Source organism: Oncorhynchus kisutch, linkage group LG16 (genome assembly GCF_002021735.2).
Source record: "Oncorhynchus kisutch isolate 150728-3 linkage group LG16, Okis_V2, whole genome shotgun sequence".
In the NCBI taxonomy this organism is placed as follows: domain Eukaryota; kingdom Metazoa; phylum Chordata; class Actinopteri; order Salmoniformes; family Salmonidae; genus Oncorhynchus; species Oncorhynchus kisutch.
In genome coordinates this window covers 30,179,703-30,202,947 of record NC_034189.2, presented here as the reverse complement: position 1 = coordinate 30,202,947, position 23,245 = coordinate 30,179,703, and the positions used below count along the sequence as shown (strand labels likewise).

The following is a 23,245-nucleotide window of genomic DNA, read 5'->3' as shown; positions in this document are numbered from 1 at the left end:
ATTCAAGAAAAGGACACCTTTTCACAGTATTGAAACTCAGCCATAGGTCATGGACATGGTCGGTGTAGCCAGAAGAGGGCTGTGTCCCCTCTAGGTTTCTTCCTAGGTTCCTGCCTTTCTAGGGAGTTTTTCCTAGCCACTGTGATTCTACATCTGCATTGCTTGCTCTTAGGGGTTGTAGGCTGGGTATCTGCTGATGTAAAAAAGTATCGATAAAATAAATGTGATTGAGGTCTAACCTGCGGGCTGGAGGTGCCAGACTTGGGCTCAATGGTGAGTCCCAGGGTGACTCCTCCACTCAGGGCCTTCTTCAGACTCTCCTTGACCTCCGTCAGCTCCAGCTCCAGGCTCACCCTCTCGTCCTCCTTCAGCTTGCACTCGTCCTCCACCTTCTTCAGCCGCTCCACCAGAGACGCAGCGGAACGCTTACCTGAGGGAGGGAGGAATGAAGAGGAAGGAGGTTCACTCCCGGTTCCCCTCTTACTGTTATTTTAGTTTATTGACAAGTTTCTCAGGATAAGAACGTCTGATACATGACTCCCATCTCTCCCCCTCCAAACCAGTCTTCCATCCCGCACCACTCACTCCTAACCATAATCCTCCCACCCGTGACTCCATCATCACACCACTAACTCCCACATGTCCACTCTTCGTTCCAACACTCATTCCATCTCCCACCACTCTAAACCGCTCTTCCTCTTCTCCTCCAATAATATCTCCCCATACTTTTACTCCCACCTCTCCCCCGTCTAATCCTTCGTCTCTCACCACTTACTCTTTACCTCTCCCCCTTCTTTCTCTATCTTGGAAAAAGCAGTGTGTGTGTGTGTGTGTGTGTGTGCGTGAATGTGTCTGTATGTCTGTCTGTCTAAGTGTGCATGCGTTTGTCCCTCTGTCGTACCGGTGCTGGCCTCCATGGCGGTGCGCAGGTCTTTCCGGTCCTTCTTCAGCTGGGTCAGACGGTTCCTGATGTCCTGCTTCCTCCTCATCAGCTCCTCCTCTTTAGCCTGCAGCCGCTTTGCGTCCGCCTCCACGCGGTTCTTACCGTACTTATACTGCTCTGCGCCTGCAGGAGAGAGAGGGGCTTTACGCCATATATCCCTTTGCGCCGTTAAAACCAAAATGCTCCTTAGGTGGTGGGAAACGGGTAATGGAAGGGGAGGGGAGAAGGAGGGATTAGGGGGAGGGAGAAGGAGAGAATGAGATCCAAAAGGAGGTAAGGAAATATGTGAAGAAGGATGGATTGCTATGAGAGGGAAGGAGGGAGTGGTGAAAGAAAAAGACCATGCTCATCAGAGTTGTAGACGAGGCATAAACTGACCAGAAACCCATTGAACCCAAACCTCAGCCTATAAGCACTCCTTAATCAAACAGAGTAGAGTAGGGACTAGGAACCAACCCTGCTGAAAAAAAAAAGAGGCCACTAGAACCTCCCCACACCACTGAAGTACGACTGTGTGTGTGTGTGCGCCTGCGTGCGTGCGTATGTGCCTCACTAGCACATTAGCCTCTACGAAGGACCAAATAATCAATCAAACCACCACTTGACATCTCCAACCATCAATATGGGCCTATTTTAGCTTGACATTAAACAAGTATTGTGTAACATACACTAAATCCAAAATGGCACATAGTTGGTATCCCCTACGAACACGATGCTTACAAAAGCGACCAAATATGAGAAAGTGGGTTCAAAACTGTCGTAGTTCACACATTACTGAAAACACACAGACCTTCACCACAAATATTAGCCTCACCAGTAACCACGGGTCACCCTGGCCAAATATTCAAGCTGCTACTTGAACATTGACTCGACGTTGAATGATAGTTTGGTCCGGGTATGTCATGGTAATCCTCCATAAGGCTGGGATTTACAACGGATGGTTTCAAGGAAGCCGTCTTCGCACCATCCAAAGATATTTACTCCTGCTGCTCCACCAACTGTAATTTGTGAATTCCGGATTTTTTTGTGTGTGGCTCCAGTTTTCCTAGAAAGCGATCAGTGGTGGGTTTGACTGGGACTGAGGAGTGGGGAGCCAGACTTCATGTCTGCTAAGCCCAGGCTACTGCTAAATATCACAGCTAGCAGACTGTATAAGGGCTGACTAGAAGTGACAGGCTAGCAGTAGCTTATGAATTATCACACTGGTATGTACTGTGTCATGATTTATAGAAAGACTCATAGACTCATGGGAATGGGTGTGTGTCTCGCTCACTCGCTCTCATTCTATCTAGCTCGCAAACTCCCCCCCCCCCCCCTACACACACACACACACACACACTAGACTCTTACTGGAGTTGTTGCGTTTCACAGATGCTCCACTGGTTGTTCCATTGGTCTTCTTGGCCTGGTTCTTGTCCACCTTCTGTTTAGACGCTGTCCCATTGGTCACTGGGGCCTTCTTTCCCTTCAGCTGATTGGTCGAGAAGGAGGAAGCGAGAGAGCAGGCATTCACAATCTGGTTGAAACGCACAGTCCTTAAACAATTTGCAGCTATAATGAAAACCACTACGCTACAGTTAAAATGTCCACAACCCACTTCCAATAAAAATCAACCATGCCCATCTAAATTCCCAGGTGGGTAAGATCATGTGAACGACTCTGTGCACAGCTGTAGAAATGAATTGCACGTTAAACACATGACACTAAAAGTATGAATCCCACAGTAATCCCAGCATTAGGCTAAACCAGCCCTATTGAACCCTATTCCCCTGGAGAGTGTGTGTGTGTGTGTGTGTGTGTGTGTGTGTGTGTGTGTGTGTGTGTGTGTGTGTGTGTGTGTGTGTGTGTGTGTGTGTGTGGACTACTACATAACCAGGGGTTTGGATGTGGTGCTCTACCATTCAGTTTCAATTAGCTTTACTGAAAGCATTCGGGCCATTGAGCCGGAGTTGTACACCTAGCAGGATGACAGTAAACACTAGCGCAGGCTTTGTGGCGCAGGGTTCCATGTTAACACCCCTGGTCATAAACACACACGGACCGATGCATGCAAGCACACACACACACCAAAGCTCAACTCTACAAAGCCAAGTGGTGACTTCCAACTCACATCCATGTAGGCTATAAAAATATAATTACATACATGCATGCATGCAGGCGATGGTCGTTGTAAAGGCAAAGAGCAGTATAAACACACAGAGGACACACACACACAAAGGAGGAAAAGTCTCTATCATCTGGGTGGTCTGAAGTGCTCCCACAGATACCATGCCTAACACACTGCAGATATTCGATCCCCTCTTACTTCTCTCAGTCCAATATCAGGCCTCTAGCTAAAGTGTTGCATGGTCAATGCCTCAGACCCTAACTAACTCCCAGATACTCAATACCGGACAGAGTATTTTTTTAGTAAGAGCTGCACTACAGCAGGACTAAGCTAGCGGGGATTTTGAGGATAATGTCTCAAAACCTGGATTCTGGGTGGCCAGTATCAACACCATTACATTAAATGTTTCTGCAGGAATAATAAATGTAATAAGAATTGAATCCCTCCCCCTGCCCATTGTTAGGCATACCGCTTACCTCTCCCCTCAGCAAAGACACACTAGCACACGGAGTGGACAAAACATTACAAACGCCTCACTAATACCGAGTTGCACCCCTACCCCACAGCACAGCCTATAATTTGTCGCTGCATGTACTCTACAAGGTGTCGAAAGCAATCCACAGGAAAGCTGGCCCGTGTTGACTCTAATGCTTCCCACAGTTGTGTCAAGTTGTCTGGAATGCCGTTTGTGTGGTGGGCCATTCATGATACACACGGGAAACTGCCGAGAGTGGAAAAACCCAGCAGCGTTGCAGTTCTTGACACACTCAAACCGGTGTGCCTGGCAGCTACTACCGTACCCCGTTCAAATACGCTTAAATCTTTTGTCTTAACCATTCACCCTCTAAGTGGCACACATACACAATCCATGTCTCAATCATCTCAAGGCTTAAAAATCATAACACTTCTCCTCCCCTTCATCTAAATTGATTGAATTGGATTTAACAAGCAACATCAATAAAGGATCATAGTTTTCTCCTGGATTCACCTGGTCAGTCTATGTCATGGAAAGAGCAGGTGTACACTGCGCATACAACATGTTAAAGGGAGAGCTAACTCCAAAATCAAAAGTTATTAGATGGGAATTCAGATGCTGTCAATCTCTCCCAATAATTTGGGTTTAAGGCCTTGAGATGTTGATGAATGCATATAGCAGGATCTATACAACAAATGCCATAAGAGACTCGACTTTAGACGATTTGAACTTTGAATTTGAGGTGGACTATCCCTTTAAGATGACAGAAAAGTATACAGTGTTAATTAAGGTTGCGTTAATGTTAAGACAGCAGAGCGTTAGTCACCTGAGTACCGGCTTTAGTGTTAGTGTTAGCTGAGGAAGAGGAGGAAAGGAATTTGGATTTAACAGGGCCAGGCGTTTTGCCGTGGCTGGAGGAAGAGGCTAGGCGGCTGGGCTTGGGGGAGTAGCGGGCAGCCAGCTTGGGCGAAGGCATGTTCTCATAGAGGTCAGCATCCTCATACAACACCTCCTCTCTCAGCCGTCGCCCTCCGGTGGCAGGGCTGGAGTATAACGCCTCTGGGTCCTTATGTTAGAGGTAGGCATGCAGAGAGGAGAGGAAACGGAGGAGGAGATTAAAGGAAAGAAAGAGAAAGAAAAATAAGAGAAACAAGGACATGAAAAGGGAATAAAGGGAAGGAGTACATTTGAAAAAGAGCAAAAAAATAAGTCAGGAAAAGGGGAAAAAAGAGAAAAGAAGAGAGGAAGCCAAAGGGTTGTTATTGTTACAGAAAAGTGAGCTAGAGCAGAGGAAAGCACTTGCACAATTATTAATCAAAGTCGGATTAGAGTGAGAAAGAGGAAGAGAAACAGAAAGATACCCGATGCAAGCCATCACAAGCAGCGCAGCATCCAGATATAATAGTTACTGAGATATTGCAGAAATATGTGCGCTAATTTGTTTGTTTTCTCAGTGTGTGTGTGTGTGTGTGTGTGTGTGTGTGTGTGTGTGTGTGTGTGTGTGTGTGTGTGTGTGTGTGTGTGTGTCCTTACCGTTCCATTGATGGGCACATCATCATAGTGCAGTGCCATTCCAGAGGGGCAGGCATAACCGTTCACAGGGTTGTCCAGATAGGGGTTGGGAGATACAACGCGTTTACTAGTGAAGCTGGGGAGAAAATGCACATATCCATGAGTGAGTGATAATACATCAGGGAATCGACATATAAAAAGTTGTTATAGTCCAAAAGTAAAGCGCTTATATAACACGTGGAGTCTAGTGGGGAATATGGAGAGGATTGTCCATGAAGGACCGTTATAGCTGGACACGTACACTGAGTGTACAAAACATTAAGGTCACCTTCCTAAATGAGTTGCACCCTCCACTTTTGCCCTCTGAACAGCCTCAATTACTCGAGGCATGGGAAAAAAAAACATGTCTCCTCCCCTACATCTACACTGACTGAAGTGGATTTAGGAAGTGACCTTAATAAGGGATCATAACTTTTCGCCTGGATTCACCTGGTCAGCCTATTTAATGGACAGAGCAGGTGTTCTTAATGTTTTGTACACTCGGTGTATTAGCGGTCTCATATATTGCCGGCATCATACAAATAACAGTTCAGACATTTAGTGCTCCCTTGGGTAGGCAGACGCTTTATCCAGCCCTTGCAAAGTGTATTGTGTTATTGTGTGGGGAGGACTGGCCTGCACACGTTGCTTTTGTGAAAACCCTGTTGGTCAGAGTGACACATCAAATGGCCAGAGAGCGGGAAATAAATTGGTCCAGAGATGTCCATTCCTAACTGAACGGGGGTCTGAGCGGCTGAGGGAACAACACACATACTTTTTGGGATTCAAAAACATACATTATCTGCCCCAAAAAACATTAGCCTTTTCTGAGATCCCCAATAGGGTGATAAGAACCCTGCATTCAGAAAGTATTCAGACCATTTTTCCAGATTTTGTTATGTTACAGTCTTATTCTAAAATTGATTAGATAGATGAGAAATGAAAATGTATCTATACACAATACCCCATAATGACAAAGCAACATTTTTAGCAAATGTATTACAAATAAAAAACAGAAATATCTTATTTACATAAGTATTCAGACCCTTTGCTATGAGACTCAAAATTGAGCTCAGGTGCATCCTGTTTCCATTGATCATCCTTGAGATGTTTCTACAACTTGATTGGAGTCCGCCTTGGTCATGATTTGGAAAGGCACACACCTGTCTATATAAGGTCACACAGTTGAATGTCCATGTCAGAGCAAAAACCAAGCCACGGGGTCGAAGGAATTGTTCGTAGAGCTTCGAGACAGGATTGTGTCGAGGCACAGATCTGGGGAAGGGTAGCAAAAAATGTCTGCACCATTGACGGTCCCCAAGAACACAGTGGCTTCCAAACTTCCATTCTTAAATGGAAGTTTGGAACATATAAGACTCTTGCTAGAGCTGGCCGTCCGGCCAAACTGAGCAATCGGGGGAGAAGGTCCTTGGTCAGGGAGGTGACCAAAAACCTGATGGTCACTCTGACAGAGCTCCAGAGATCCTCTGCGGAGATGGGAGAATCTTCCAGAAGGACAACCATCTCGTCAGCACTCCACCAATCAGGCCTTTATGGTAGAGTGGCCAGACAGAAGCCACTTCTCAGTGAAAGGCACATGACAGCCCGCTTGGAGTTTACCAAAAGGCACCTCAGACCATGAGAAACAAGATTCTCTGGTCTGATGAAACCAAGATTGAACTATTTGGCTTGAAGGCCAAGTGTCATGTCTGGAAGAAACATGGCACCATCCCTACAGAGAAGCATGGTGGCAGCATCGTGCTGTGGGGATGTTTTTCAGAGGCAGGGACTGGGAGACTAGTCAGGATTGAGGGAAAGATGAACAGAGCAACGTACAGACAGATCCTTGATGAAAACCTGCCCCAGAGCACTCAGGACCTCAGACTGGAGCAAAGGTTCCCTTCCAACAGGGCAACGACCCTAAGCACACAGCCAAGACAATGCAAGAGTGGCTTCGGGACAAGTCTCTGAATGTCCTTGAGTGGCCCAGCCAGAGCCCGGACTTGAACCCAATCTAACATCTCTGGAGAGAGCTAAAAATAGCTGTGCAGCAACGCTCCCCATCCAACCTGACAGAGCTTGAGAGGATCTGCAGAGAAGAATGGGAGAAACTCCCCAAATACAGGTGTGCCAAGCTTGTAGCATCATACCCCAAAAGACTCGAGGCTGTAATTGCTGCCGAAGGCGCTTCAACAAAGTACCAAAATGTAATATTTCTAAAAACCTGTTTCTGCTTTGTCATTATGTGGTATTGTGTGTAGATTGATGAGGGAAAAACGGCAGTGTGTGTGTGTGTGTGTGTGTGTCTAACCAGAAGGACTGCTTGGCCAGCTGGATGACGTTAGCGGTAGTCTCTACGTCTATGTAGTCGTAGTGCAGGGCAGCAGGGTCTGTGGTGGAACCAGTCTCAGCGAGCAGCACCCCCAACCACCGACCCATACTCTCTGAGGAGGACGCCTGGAGAGAAGAGATGGGTTAGAGATTATTACGCTAATTTAAAGAAACTAGTATCTATTTATTTATGTTAATACTATTCATTGGTTTAGAAAACAAGTGTACCTATGTATAAACTTCAACAACAACAAAAAATGATAAAACAAGAGATACTTTGCATAATTTCTTTCCATCCAATCCGTACTATCACTATAACATTAGCACTTCACAGTGCCGTAGGGCAATTTGATTTAAGGTTCAGAGTTGGCGAGGGTAAGCTGATCCTAGATCTGAACCTAAGACTAACCTCCACCCCGAGCCAATTGACCGCCAACCTACCTCCAGTACAGCCACCTCCTGTCCATTGCGGAGCAGGCGGAAGGCGAAGGGGTGTTTGGAGTCCAGCCCGGGGCTGACCTCGCAGCCTCGGAGGGGCAGGCTGGCCATATGGGTCTTCAGGTCAGCGCGGTCCTTATGGAGCAACAGCTGGTTGTCCTTCAGACGACACCAACGCTCACGCCAGCGGTTATTGGACATCACGTTCAGGTAGCCTGTCAATCAGACAAGACGGACCAGTTAGGACAAAAGGGTGGGGTAAAATGGCGAATAGCAAAACATCAGACCAGAAAATGAGTCTATAGCTGCAGTTCTGGCTGTTCTCATTCAAAACTTTTCCCCATACGTTCTATAAGCCCTCTATATAACAATACCTATACAACCAAATCCACCCTTTATATACAGTGGCAAGAAAAAGTATGTGAACCCTTTGGAATTACCTGGATTTCTGCATAAATTGATCATCAAATTTGATCTGATCTTCATCTAAGTCACAACAATTTTTTTGTGCTTAAACTAATAACAATAAACTAATAACACACAAATTATTGTATTTTTCTTGTCTATATTGAATACATAATTTAAACATGCACAGTGTAGTGTCGTGTCGCTATTCTATAAAATCCTTTCTCTGTAATTAATATTACCTGATTGAGCTTATCATGTAAATGTAATTAACTAGAAAGTCGGGGCCCCACAAAATAATATTTATAGAGCTGTTATCTTCCGAATAAACTCTTAAAGACCTAGTAATATTTTACATCAATAGCAGTCAATATTAATCATCACCTTATTTCAGTCTGAAACAAGAATTTACAACTTTCAGATATCTTCACGAACCCTGGCTAACAAGTTGAATCAGCAATACAAAATTGGGTTTAATTGTTAATTTACTAAATACCTCATCAATCACACAGAATTACATATACACAGAATGAATCATACATTGATTACAAATTATGTCATAAAGGAAAACGTCCCTGGCGGACGGAACAGATATGACAGCTGGTTACACAAAGAAAAGGGGGCTGAGTTTGAGTGAAAGAGCGGGAAGACTGAAGAACAAAGGGAGAAGCGATGTCTCTACCGGACCGTAGGCTGCTACTCTATCGTAAATACAGTATCTTATTCATTCTAAATTACCGCCCATTTGGAAAAGGAAAATGCAATAAATATTTACTCTGAGCTGCACTTCAATAGTTCGGTGGTAGATGGATGGCCAAGTTGCTCAACAGAGTCCTTTGTCCTTTGAAGAGTGTCTCTGGTGGTGAACGGGAAACGTTGTAGTGTCGTCGTTGGGTGGTAGGGGGTTCCTAGCCCACGTTTTTAGCTGCTGTTTCTAACTCAACGGCTAGGATGTCTCACTTCTTTAGTGAATAAGAGTTCAAAGTTCATACCATTCACAACCAAAGCTCACGCTTAGGTTGGCTTAGTTCTGTAGTTGACATGTTAGTCCTTCTAAACGTATGGGCCGGCGTCCTCACGTCCTCTGAACAGGAGGTTACATTTTTCGTCAAGGCTTTATATAGTGGAGGGAGAAGGGTGTGTTTTCATAGTTTTATAACCCATGTCTCTTCACCGGGAACGGGCCACTGTTTGAGCAGAGCCCTAACCTTATGAAAACCCAAATCTCTCATTTGGAAGCTAAAATTACATTGAATCTTTTCACCAATAATTTTATATTCAAACATTTAAATTGCACAACAATTCCATGTGAATCTGATAACTATAATGTGTATACTTTCCACTGTACCATTTATGTCATCCTATCATTGATGAGAATGTCTCAGATGACAACCGAACTGACATCATATTCATTAAGTACCAACGCATATGTTCAACTGGTCGGATTACCAAAATATGGTTAATTTCCCCCCAACTTCTGATGTTCCCAGAATCCCTATGTTAACCAAGGGATTTCCAATAGTCACATCAGTAGGGTAGAGAGAGGAAAAAGGGGGAAAGAGGTATTTATGACTGTCATAAACCTACCCCCAGGCCAGCGTCATGACAGTAGGTCGGAAAAAGTATGAACCCCTAGGCTAATGACTTCTCCAAAAGCTAATTGGAGTCAGGAGTCAGCTAACTTGGAGTCCAATCAATGAGACAGCTTGCTGTCATAGGCGGAAAAATAAATTCCCAAGTTTATCATGACATTTTACAGGAGAATGCTGCCAATTGAAGCTCAACAGAAGTTGGGTGATGCAACAGGACAACGACCCAAAACACAGAAGTAAATGAACAACAGAATGGCTTCAACAGAAGAAAATATGCCTTCTGGAGTGGCCCAGTCAGAGTCCTAACCTCAACCCGATTGAGATGCTGTGGCATGACCTCAAGAGAGCAGGTCACACCAGACACTCCAAGAATATTGCGAAACTGAAACAGTTGGTGGTCAAACATTCCTCCTGACCGTTGTGCAGATCTGATCCACAACCACAGAAAACGTTTGGTTGAGGTTATTGCTGCCAAAGGAGGGTCAACCAGTTATTAAACCCAAGGGTTCACATACTTTTCCCACCCTGCACTGTGAATCTTTACACAGTGTGCTCAATAAAGACATGAAAATGTATAATTGTCTGTGTGTTATTAGTTTAAGCAGACTGTGTTTGTCTATTGTTGTGACCTAGATGAAAATCAGATCAAATTTTATGACCATTTTATGCAGAAATCCAGGTATTTCCAAAGGGTTCGCATATTTTTTCTTGCCACTGTAGGTTGACCTCTAAACCCCAGATGTGACCTCTAACCCCTAAGAGGTGTCTTACCACAGGTGGGTATGTCCTCCTCGGCTGAAGATGTCTGTTCGTCAGTGGACGGCTTCTTTTTGCCCAGGCCAATGATCTTAGTTATCTTCTTTCCCGCCCCTTTTCCCAGCGTGCCTCCCTTCTGACTCTTCTGAGAGTCCTTCTTTCCTTTACCTGAGAGAGAGAGAGAGAGATAAAGAGAGAGGGAGAGGAAGAGAGGAGGAAGAGAGAGAGGGAGTGAAAGAGCAAAGAGAGACATGCAATGTCAGAGAGCTAAACCTTCAAGGTAATTTCACCTTTAAGAATGAAAAAAATATTACATCAGCTATTTGACCAGATTGTCATATCATTTGAATATTTAGGTCAGTAATTAGGCCTCAATTCTACTAACCGAAGAGGCCCACGGACACAATGACAGTGCACATTCTCCTGTAAATACCGCTAAACTGGACTAAACCCGGTCATAAAGCCTGTCTCTCTGTGAGTCTGAATAGAAAATCTGCTGGTCGTCTGAGGGTTGTTTGGATTGTGTGGTCTGCGGTGAGCAGGGTTTGGTCGACAAGATCCACTCTGGAAACTGCCAGAAGGGTAAACGAGAGATGAGCCACAGACAGAATGACAAGAATAGACGTCACATAGTTGAGAAGAGATGATGGAAATGGCCATAAAATGATTTGTTTTGTATAGTGTGTGACAGGGAGATTCACTGACTAGAAAGTAGTGCATATTCCTATAAGCTTTTGTCTTAAGATAACTGCAATATTTAAATTCTCCCAATATCTGCAGAGTTTGATTATCTGCATCATACCCATGTACATTATTACCTGTCAATATCCATTAATTACTACAGAATATAGTATAACTCCCCCTTCACAAAGTTGTGGAGGTCCCATTTTCCTTTGTGGAGGCGGACACAATAGTGAGACAGAAAGAAGAGAGGGGTTTTCTGAGGCAGGGGTGCAAAATTCCCTGTGAATGATGTCATCGTAGTGAAGCAGCTGACGCTCGGAGTCTGGAGTGCTTCTGCAGACAGACGCTTACGCTGACACACACACAGAGAGACGCAGACAGACGTAAGCCACACACACCTCCGCTGCCCTGCAGGAATCAACTCAAATCCCGTTACCCTGATAGTGATGATATCTACCATGGCGACAAATCTTATCAAATATGTGGCCATTTCTGCCCAATCCCTGCTAGTGATTTATTTATCACACACACACACACACACACACACACACACACACACACACACACACACACACACACACACACACACACACACACACACACACACACACACACACACACACACACACACACACACACACACACACACTAGACATCGGGCCTAAGGTAGGAAGCCAGACACACGTGTGAAAGAGCTTCACTTTGAATGATTATAACAATTTTCCTCTTATTTTTGCCGTGAAAGACAGGGGGGAAACTCTCTGATCAGGCTAATTTGATTCCACTGAGTCAAGTTCGCTTCTTACCAGCCATGGAAGGAATGTGGCTGATTAAGCTGAAAAAGGGGGTTTGGAGACTCGTTTTTCTCCCCTCAGAAAGTGGGCAGCTGGGGTGAAATGGTGTGAGAAGAGTGGGTCTGTGGTAGTTGTTTGGCTTGGAGATGCACTGGTACTGTAGAGATATGAGGTGATATCATCAACCACTGGCTCGCCACTGGTGACATAGTGTATGGACTCAAGCCACCACCCACCCCTACTCCGTGGGAACTAGATATGAGAGGATTGGAGGAGTGCAAGCAATATGGCAAATATACAACCTAACCTATCAGAGGGCATTGTGGAGCTTTACCATAGTCTTAGTTCTACATGAAGTGCATATAGGGGTAGGGGATATGGGTCAATTTGGGATTGGGCATCAAATAATAATTGATGAATGAAAGTTGGGGAATAAAAGTGGTAGCCAAGCAGCATTACCCCTCCAATCCTCCAGAGGGCAGTATCATAATACACTCACAATTGGTCTCACCAGAGGGAGCACAACAAACGCATAGACTTACAGCAATCTGTCAAAAGCCATCAGTCAGAGATCGTGTGCATATTTCCACAACAATCACGGTTTCCCAGCAGTGATATGCAAACTATTAGACACAGGTCTTTTAATCACAGCCTGGGGAGAGAGAACGAGAGAGTCTGCGTGTGTGCGTTGGTTTGTGCGTAATGAAACCAAACACAAACAGCTCTAAATTCCAGAGAATCCAAACAAGAGGTCTCGACAAGTTAAATGAACATGTGAACCCAGCGGAATTGAGCTTGTCGAGCAAGCAGACGATGAATAATCCCATCCTGCTATTTAGACAGCATCTCTGCTGTCTTGGTTCAACTAAACGTTGAAGAAATCCAAATGCTCAAGTCCATTGTTGCTGTAGCTAATCTCAATCATACTCCCCTGAACACACAAGCTGCTCTGACCCTGAAGAAAATACACCCCATCTCCAATCAACATAGAGTATAGAGGGATTTACAGCTGGGTCAACGCTGAAGAAACACAAGGCTTCATGAGCATTAAAGATGCAATACTGTATGTAACTTTTTGGTCGACCTGACCAAATTCACATAGAAAAGTGTGTTATAGATCCGTCATTCTCTTTTGAACGAACGTCTAAAAAGTGGTAGATCCGTTCTATGTGCTCTATTTCTATGCTTCCCGGTCTTAAGTTTAGTTTTTGTTCTATTACTTTCGGCTTTGAACACCAGCTTCAAACAGCTGAAAATACTATATTTTTTGTTATGAATAAGATATTTCACAGCGGTTTAGAAGGTACAATGATTCTCTACACAATACTTACTTGTTTTGTCACTGAAATGACTCAAAACAACTCAAATTCTAGCACCTAGGAAATGGCAGAGCGATTTCTGCATAGTGCATCTTGAAGACTAAAGGATAAAGTATATGAATCTAGAGCTAAAACATGGCTTACATGCCATTACTCATTTAACTTCCAGAGGGACAGTATTGAACCAAGGGAAAGCCCAATTGAGAAGAGATTCTTTCACACCAATATCAAGAGTGTGTGTTCAAAACCAGAATGCCATTAACCCAGTATGATGTGCTGTACTTCGTGTAGCTATCAAAGTATTCCAGACCCTTCCCTGGTCTCACCTTGGTCCTTACAGTCGGTGACGGTGTGTCCGTTCTCATGGGGCGGCTCGCCATCTGAGCTCGGCCTATCACATGACACCTTCTGCAATGGAGGAGTTAGAACTGTTAGACATATATTTACATAAAAATATATATATTTAACCCTTATTTTACAGGTAAATTGACCAAGAACAGATTCTCATTTACAGCAACAACCTTGGGGATAGTTACAGGGGAGAGGAGGGGGGGATGAATGAGCCCATTGGAAGCTGGGGCTGATTAGGTGGCCATGATGGTATGAGGGCCAGATTGGGAATTTAGCCAGGACACCGGGGTTAACAATAAGTGCCATGTGATCTTCAGTGACCACAGTGTGTCAGGACACCCGTTTAACGTCCCATCCGAAAGACGGAACCCTACACAGGGCAACGCTCCCAATCACTGCCCTGGGGCATTCAAAAACAAATAATAATTAGGACAGAGGAAAGAGTGCCTCCTACTGGCGCTCCAAAACCAATTCTAGCAGCAACTGGTCTCCCATCGAGGGACCGACCCGGACCAAACCTGTTTAGCTTCAGAGGCAAGCCAGCAGTGGGATGCAGGGTGGTACACATGCAGACAGAAATATAAAAACAGACAAACACACAGAGCGAGAGAGAGAAATACAGAGACGCACACACACACACACACACAGAGCGAGAGAGAGAAATACAGAGACGCACACACACACACACACACACACAGAGCGAGAGAGAGAAATACAGAGACGCACACACACACACACACACACACAGAGCGAGAGAGAGAAATACAGAGACGCACACACACACACACACACACACACACACAGACAGACAGAGCGAGAGAGAGAAATACAGAGACGCACACTCACACACAACCATATACATAAAACACACACTGTACCCACAGAGAATCTCGGAGAGCATCTGCAACATGTTATGGTTGAAATAATTAGGCTAGGCTTCTGTGTACTGTGCCAGCTAGGGAGCGGTTTGTCATTAAACTCCTTCTGATCTGCCTAATTTTCCACCACCGTACACACACAGACACACACACACACAAGCTCTGTACAATAAGGCTCCAACAGTTCCAGTAAGTTTACCTGTTTTCTCCAGGCTATTGAAATCCAATAACACACTCTTCCTTCACCTCCCTACACACACTGTGCCAGAGCTGTCATTAAGTGCTATTTGGCACAACAATTACAGCTTTTACTGCAATGTGCTGCCCTGGCATCCTGCTTGTTATTAGGGAACACAGGCGAGGGGCCCTATGGCAGCATACAGGGATGTGTGTGTGTGTGTATATACACTGCTCAAAAAAATAAAGGGAACACTAAAATAACACATCCTAGATCTGAATGAATGAAATATTCTTATTAAATACTTTTTTCTTTACATAGTTGAATGTGCTGACAACAAAATCATACAAAAATGATAAATGGAAATCAAATTTATCAACCCATGGAGGTCTGGATTTGGAGTCACACTCAAAATTTAAGTGGAAAACCACACTACAGGCTGATCCAACGTTGATGTAATGTCCTTAAAACAAGTCAAAATGAGGCTCAGTAGTGTGTGTGGCCTCCACGTGCCTGTATGACCTCCCTACAACGCCTGGGCATGCTCCTGATGAGGTGGCGGATGGTCTCTTTAGGGATCTCCTCCCAGACCTGGACTAAAGCATCCGCCAACTCCTGGACAGTCTGTGGTGCAACGTGGTGTTGGTGGATGGAGCGAGACATGATGGATTCAGGTCTGGGGAACGGGCCGGCCAGTCCATAGCATCAATGCCTTCCTCTTGCAGGAACTGCTGACACACTCCAGCCACATGAGGTCTAGCATGGTCTTGCATTAGGAGGAACCCAGGGCCAACCGCACCAGCATATGGTCTCACAAGGGGTCTGAGGATCTCATCTCGGTACCTAATGGCAGTCAGGCTACCTCTGGCGAGCACATGGAGGGCTGTGCGGCCCCCCCAAAAAATGCCACCCCACACCATGACTGACCCACCGCCAAACCGGTCATGCTGGAGGATGTTGCAGGCAGCAGAACGTTCTCCACGGCGTCTCCAGACTGTCACATGTGCTCAGTGTAAACCTGCTTTCATCTGTGAAAAGCACAGGGCTCCAGTGGCGAATTTGTCAATCTTGGTGTTCTCTGGCAAATGCCAAACGTCCTGCACGGTGTTGGGCTGTAAGCACAACCCCCACCTGTGGACGTCGGGCCCTCATACCAGCCTCATGGAGTCTGTTGCTGACCGTTTGAGCAGACACATGCACATTTGTGGCCTGCTGGAGGTCATTTTGCAGGGCTCTGGCAGTGCTCCTTGCACAAAGGCAGAGGTAGCGGTGCTGCTGCTGGGTTGTTGCCCTCCTACGGCCTCCTCCACGTCTCCTGATGTACTGGCCTGTCTCCTGGTAGCGCCTCCATGCTCTGGACACTACGCTGACAGACACAGCAAACCTTCTTGCCACAGCTCGCATTGATGTGCCATCCTGGATGAGCTGCACTACCTGAGCCACTTGTGTGGGTTGTAGACTCCGTCTCATGCTACCACTAGAGTGAAAGCACCGCCAGCATTCAAAAGTGACCAAAACATCAGCCAGGAAGCATAGGAACTGAGAAGTGCTCTGTGGTTATCACCTGCAGAATCACTCCTTTATTGGGGGTGTCTTGCTAATTGCCTACAATTTCCACCTGTTGTCTATTCCATTTGCACAACAGCATGTGAAATTTATTGTCAATGTGTTGTCCTAAGTGGACAGTTTGATTTCACAGAAGTGTGATTGACTTGGAGTTACATTGTGTTGTTTAAGTGTTCCCTTCATTTTTTTGAGCAGTGTATAAATATAAATATAAATATATATATATATATATATATATATATATATATACACACTTATATATATATATATATACACACACTTGAAGTCAGAAGTTTACATACACCTTGGCCAAATACATTTGAACTCAGTTTCTCAATTCCTGACATTTAATCCTAGTAAAAATTCCCTGTCTTAGGTCAGTTAGGATCACCACTTAATTTGAAGAATGTGAAATGTCAGAATAATAGCAGAGAGAATGATTTATTTCAGCTTTTTCTTTCATCACATACCCAGTGGGTCAGAAGTTTACATACACTCAATCCGTATTTGGTAGCATTGCCTTTAAATTGTTTACCTTGGGTCAAACGTTTCGGGCATCCTTCCACAAGCTTCCCACAATAAGTTGGGTGAATTTTGTCCCATTCCTCCTGACAGAGCTGGTGTAACTGAGTCAGGTTTGTAGGCCTCCTTGCTCGCACACACTTTTTCAGTTCTGCCCACACATTTTCTATAGGATTGAGGTCAGGGCTTTGTGATGGCCACTCCAATACCTTGACTTTGTTGTCCTTAAGCCATTTTGCCACAAGTTTGGAAGTATGCTTGGGGTCCATTGTCCATTTGGAAGACCCATTTGCGACCAAGCTTCAACTTCCTGACTGATGTCTTGAGATGTTGCTTCAATATATCCACATAAATTTCCCTCCTCATGACACCATCTATTTTGTGAAGTGCACATGTCCCTCCTGCAGCAAACCCCCCCCCCCCCCACTACATAATGCTGCCACCCCCGTGCTTCATGGTTGGGATGGTGTTCTTCGGCTCGCAAGCTTCCCTCCGTTTCTTCCAAACATCATGGCCAAACAGTTCTATTTTGTTTTTCATCAGGCCAGAGGACATTTCCCAAAAAGTACAATCTTTGTCCCCATGTGCAGTTGCAAACCATAGTCTGGCATTTTAATGGCGGTTTTGGAGCAGTGGCTTCTTCCTTGCTGAGCGGCCTTTCAGGTTATGTCGATATAGGACTCGTTTTACTGTGGATATAGATACATTTGTACGTGTTTCCTCCAGCATCTTCACAAGGTCCTTTGCTGTTGTCCTGGGATTGATTTGCACTTTTCGCACCAAAGTACGTTCATCTCAAGGAGACAGAACGTGTCTCCTTCCTGAGCGGTATGATGGCTGCGTGGTCCCATGGTGTTTATACTTGCGTACTATTGTTTGTACAGATGAACGTGGTACCTTCAGGCGTTTGGAAATTGCTCCCAAGGATGAACCAGACTTGTGGAGGTCTACATTTTTTTTCTGAGGTCTTGGCTGATTTATTTTGATTTTCCCATGATGTCAATCCAAGAGGCACTTTTAGGTAGGCCTTGAAATACATCCACAGGTACACCTCCAAGTGACTCAAATGATGTGAATTAGCCTATCAGAAGCTTCTAAAGTTATGACATTATTTTCTGGTATTTTGCAAGCTGTTTAAAGGCACAGTAAACATAGTGTATGTAAACTTCTGACCCCCTGTAATTGTGATACACTGAATTATAAGTGAAATAATCTGCCTATAAACAATTATTGGAAAAATGACTTGTGTCATGCACAAAGTAGATGTCCTAACCGACTTGCCAAAAGAATAGTTTGTTAACAAGAAATTTGTGGAGTGGTTGAAAACAAGTTAATGACTAAGTGTATATAAACTTCAGACTTCAACTGTATGTGCGTATGTATGTATATATATATATATATATGTCCTTACCCTCACGTTGATGTGTTTGTGCACACGTTCGTTTTGATTCTTTTGCGTCTCGCTGGTGTGTGCAAGTGTGTCTTTCTGTGCCTGACCCGGCGTTCTGCTCCTTACCTTCTCCAGGTCGGGCTTGTGTACAGGAGATCCGGCGCCTGCTCCATCTGAGTCCCCTCCGTTGCTGCACACCTCCCTCATCACCTACAGGAAGAGGAAGACCAGACACAAAGACAGCACTGTTTAGTTACAACAATGCATCATCAGTTCATGCTCATTTCAAGCATGGGAGCAAGATTGAACAGGTCATGTCAATGGCAATGGCATTTCATTTCAAAAACGTGTTACACTGTGTTACATCAGCAGATGGATCATCGTGCAGTATGAAACACACCGCAGTATGAAACACACGCAGTATGAAACACACGCAGTATGAAACACACGGAGTATGACTGACGGAAAAGTCGCGGGGGGAAAAAGGCAACGGCTCGGTACACAGATAGCTGCACAGTACTTGACTACAGCCATTGGTAGATTGCCATTGTCGCATCCATTGTGAGACGCATCCATTGTGTTCGGTAACACGCCCATTCAGAACGGCATATCCAGGGATATCCACACACTGCATGGGGGCGTGTACGGGCCGCCAGTTTGGATCAACATGACCTCGCAGAACCTCCAACCTGGCAACCCATCAACAGCACAACCACCACCATATTGAGTCAATATCATTGACACATGAGCAGCGAGTGAATGAATGATAACGCTATGCTAGGTTAACCTGCGAGGGGTGACTTGGGGGACTACTGTGGAGACAGGCAACACGTACACGAGCACGTACACGCACGCAGGTATGCGGGCGCGCACACACACAAACAACCCTCAAAACACACACACACACACAACCCTTCAAAACCATCCGCGTCTGTCCCCGCGGTGGAGTTCTTCTCAGCGTCTCTGCTCACCACAGTTCATTGGCTTTGGCTGGGAGCGAACATAATTGGCTCTGCAGGGAAATTACAGGCTGTGGCTGGGCTCCATGGTTTTGGCCCTAGCCAGAGCGTTGCTGGAACGATTGGGACAGACATTAACTAAATGTCTCCCTATCTGCCATCAGGGAGAGGCAAATCACACAGTTTATATGATATTATACAGATAAAATCAAATCAAATGTTATTGGTCACACATATTTAGCAGATGCTATTGCGGGTGTGGCGAAATGCTTGGGTTTTGGGTTGGGTTTGGAGGGCTTAAGGACTTTCGTCATCTGCCAATAGAGGGGTGTTTTGTTAAATCTGGGAGAATACTCTTCATATATGCTTCACATCAATCTAGTGCCATAAACATTTGTGGCATATAACTGGAAAATATGCTTCTCTGCTGAATCTGTGAATGGCAGTGTTCTTATTGTGAGTGACAACCCATACTTTAACACCATGCATACTATACTGCATGTACATGGATAAAGATCCATGGTGTAAAGGAACACCTAGGTGAGAATGCTGTTCATTGACTATAGCTCAGCGTTCAACAGCATAGTGCCCTCAAAGCTCATCAATAAGCTAATGACCCTGGGACTAAACACCGCCCTCTGCAACTGGATCCTGGACTTCCTGACGGGCCGCCCCCAGGTGGTAAGAGTAGGCAACAACACGTTTGTCACGCTAATCAACAACACTGGGGCCCCTCAGAGGTGTGTACTTAGTCCCCTACTGTACTCCCTGTTCACCCATGACTGGCCAAACACGACTCCAACACCATCATTAAGTTTGCTGACGACACAATAGTGGTAGGCCTGATCACAGACAACGATGAGACAGCCTATAGGGAGAAGGTCAGAGACCTGGCAGTGTGGTGCCAGGACAACAACCTCTCCCTCAATGTGAGCAAGACAAAAGAGCTGACCGCGGCCTACAGGAAAAGGTGGACCGAACAGGTCTCCATTAACATCGACGGGGCTGTAGTGGAGCGTGTCGAGAGCTTCAAGTTGCTTGGTATCCACATCACCAACGAACTATCATGGTCCAAACACAAGACTGCCGTGAAGAGGGCACGACAACACCTTTTCCCCCTCCGAAGACTGAAAAGATTTGGCATGGGTTCCCAGATCCTCAAAAAGTTCTATAGCTGCACCATCGAGAGCATCCTGACCGGTTGCATCACTGCCTGGTATGGCAACTGCTTGGCATCTGACCGTAAGGCGCTACAAAGGGTAGTGCGTACGGCCCAGTACATCACTGGAGCCAAGCTTCCTGCCATCCAAGACCTATACAATAGGCGTGTCAGAGGAAAGCCCAAAAAATTGTCAGGGACTCCAGCCACCCAAGTCATAGACTGTTTTCTCTGCTACTGCATGGCAAGCGGTACCGGTACCGGACCAAAAGACTCCTCAACAGCTTCTACCCCCAAACCATAATACTGCTGAACAATTATTCAAATGGCCACCGGACTATTTACATTGACCCCCCCCCCCCCCCCTATTTGTTTTGTACACTGCTGCTACTTGCTGTTTATTACCTATGCATAGTCACTTCACCCCTAACTACATGTACAAATTACCTCGACTAACGAGTACCCCTGCACATTGACTCGGTACCGGTACCCCCGCATACAGCCTCGTTATTATTTTATTGTGTTACTTTTTATGATTTTTTACTTTAATTTATTTGGTAAATATTTTCTTAATTCTTCTTGAACTGCACTGTTGGTTAAGGGCTTGTGAGTAAGCATTTCAAAGGTAAGGTCTACACTTATATTCGGCACATTTGACAAATAAAGTTTGATTTGATGTACACACAGGCATCCACACTCTCGTGCAGGACACGGGTGTTGCCAAACATCAAGTGGCCCCAAAGCAAAATGATTTCAGAGGAAGGATTTCAGGCAACACTGGCAGCAAAGGACAATCATAAGAGCCTGACTGGGATAGGACTTGAACAGTGATTATAGAGCGAGACTGAGTGTAAACAGGCAACACACAGTGTGAGACGCCAAGCAGCCACTGCAGACCAGTAACCATGACATGCAACATTATATCTCACCAGGCCTGCTTGCAGAAACAGGGGGATAATTACCACAAGACGAAAGAGAGGGAGGAGGAGAATAAGAGGACGAAGAGAAAGATTACTAGCATTGGCCCAGTAGAGAAGAGGAAGAAAAGCAGGTCATGTCGAAGACGTGCGCTACAGAGACAAAGGAGAGATGAGGTAAGGGAACAAGGAGAAAAATATCAAATTCACGAGACCAAAAGGCACTGGAAAGGATTAGAAAAGGTAGTAGCAACCCTATATGGACTTTTAGATTCCATAAACAGTTCATTAGCCACACAATTTCTGGATTTCACATTAGTAAACTGTTTTGGTGCGCCTCAAGGCTCCGTTCTAGTCCAGTCTCCATTTACCAATGTAGTCTTACATGACTCAGTTCTTTACAGGGACATGGTATTGGATCATAATCCTCCGACTAGGGTGGGATTTATCTGAGATCTTTTATATCCATTATTCCATCTTTAATGTGAAATGCAAGAGTGATTATTATCGAAGCTCTGTGTCTCTGGATGGAGAAACAGAGTAGGGGAGACAGAGAGAGAGACAGAGACAGAGAGAGGAAAAGAGAGAGCGGGGAAGAGTGAGAAAGACAGAGCAAGCGAGAAAGAAAGAAAGACAAAAACTAAGGAAAGACAAAGAAACAGAGAAAGAGAGAGAAACAGATCCCTTTTATTCTAGGGTCCTAGGCAACATCTAGCCCTAACATCCAAACACATGCTCCACACTCTAATCTTTTTGGCTCTGTGAGCTGCTCAAACACCCCCAGGCGTAACTGTATGCAGAGCAGGCCAAGAGAATATCTTCTCCCTCACTGTACAGTTAATCATGCGAAGGTAAAATATGTGACTTCATTCCAATCCATCCACTCTATGCTCCTGTTTTGGGGTACGTCGAACCACGGCCAGCCGGGCCTCATAATTGAGCGCACTGATTGCAAGAGTCATTGGGCATGAAAAAGTAAGCATATGTCAATTAAGTAAACTAAAAACAGAGAGATTGTTTGGGGTGAGGGTGAAAGGCATGCGTTTATGTCGTGCTCACGTGTATCGGTTCAATGCCGTTTTAAAGTGCATTTTAACAGACACCTGACGAAATATGCAACAATGTCCTGTCTCAAGCGATTATTATGGATGTTGTGGTTTGGTTTGTATATCTGCGCAGTCCAGTACTCCTGCTCACAGGTACCTCGGCGCTACCTGAGAGTGCTGCTTCGCTGCAGCGAATCAATAAACAACCATATTTACCATATGGAAGGATTAATCAAATCAGAACAAAAATATCAGACTAATCCCCTTTTTTCACTGCGGACATAAAGCTATATAGAGGCCCACCATAGACGCAGGTTGACTTTTATTGGGATGATTCTTGTCCTGGAGGCAGAACTGAGCGATTTCCGCTAGATGGACCAGCTGCAAAGTCTAAATTGGCTATATTGAAAGAATTCAGAAAAACTACAATTAGGGATAACAGTGGGGTTCAAATCAAATCACATTTTTATTAATCACATGCTTCGTAAACAACAGGTGTAGACTAACAGTGAAATGCTTACTCACTGACCCTTCTCAACAATGCAGAGAGAAAGAAATGTAATGGGAGGTTACGGTGGGGGTTTAAAATCAGATTGTATGACTTTGTGGATGTGCCAGCAAGTGACCACTGCAGAACTGCCTCCAGAACAAGATCCATGCCAAAAAAAACGCTAACTTGCGAAATCTTAGGCCTCTCGTTTTATTTTTTTTAAACGGGGCCCTCTTCAACAAAGTTTTTCACAGACCGGTGTGCTGTATGAAAAGGTTTCAAAAAAAGGGCCCTGTCGGTAAACTACAGAGCAGGAAATGTAATTGGCAGGAGCAGCATTCAGCAACTGGAGCAATGAAAAAACAAAAGGGGAAAAGGGGGTCTTAAAAAAGCG

General features: G+C 45.0%; 1 protein-coding gene across 3 annotated transcripts in view; it reads right to left on the bottom strand.

Moving 5' to 3' along the window:
• The window catches only part of LOC109906612 (actin filament-associated protein 1-like), a 112,853-nt gene that overhangs the window by 888 nt on the left and 88,720 nt on the right, over positions 1-23,245 (bottom strand). For 2 of the 3 annotated variants that reach the window (XM_031792215.1, XM_020504411.2), the window contains exons 7-16: positions 18,407-18,490; positions 13,722-13,803; positions 10,614-10,766; positions 7,849-8,060; positions 7,388-7,533; positions 5,059-5,173; positions 4,352-4,591; positions 2,294-2,414; positions 902-1,066; positions 240-430 (exon numbers count right to left, since the gene is read on the bottom strand). In XM_031792215.1, coding sequence (XP_031648075.1) covers positions 240-430; positions 902-1,066; positions 2,294-2,414; positions 4,352-4,591; positions 5,059-5,173; positions 7,388-7,533; positions 7,849-8,060; positions 10,614-10,766; positions 13,722-13,803; positions 18,407-18,490 — 1,509 coding nt within the window. The remainder of the gene's footprint in view (positions 1-239; positions 431-901; positions 1,067-2,293; positions 2,415-4,351; positions 4,592-5,058; positions 5,174-7,387; positions 7,534-7,848; positions 8,061-10,613; positions 10,767-13,721; positions 13,804-18,406; positions 18,491-23,245) is intronic. The other variant, XM_020504408.2, reaches the window with a different exon arrangement.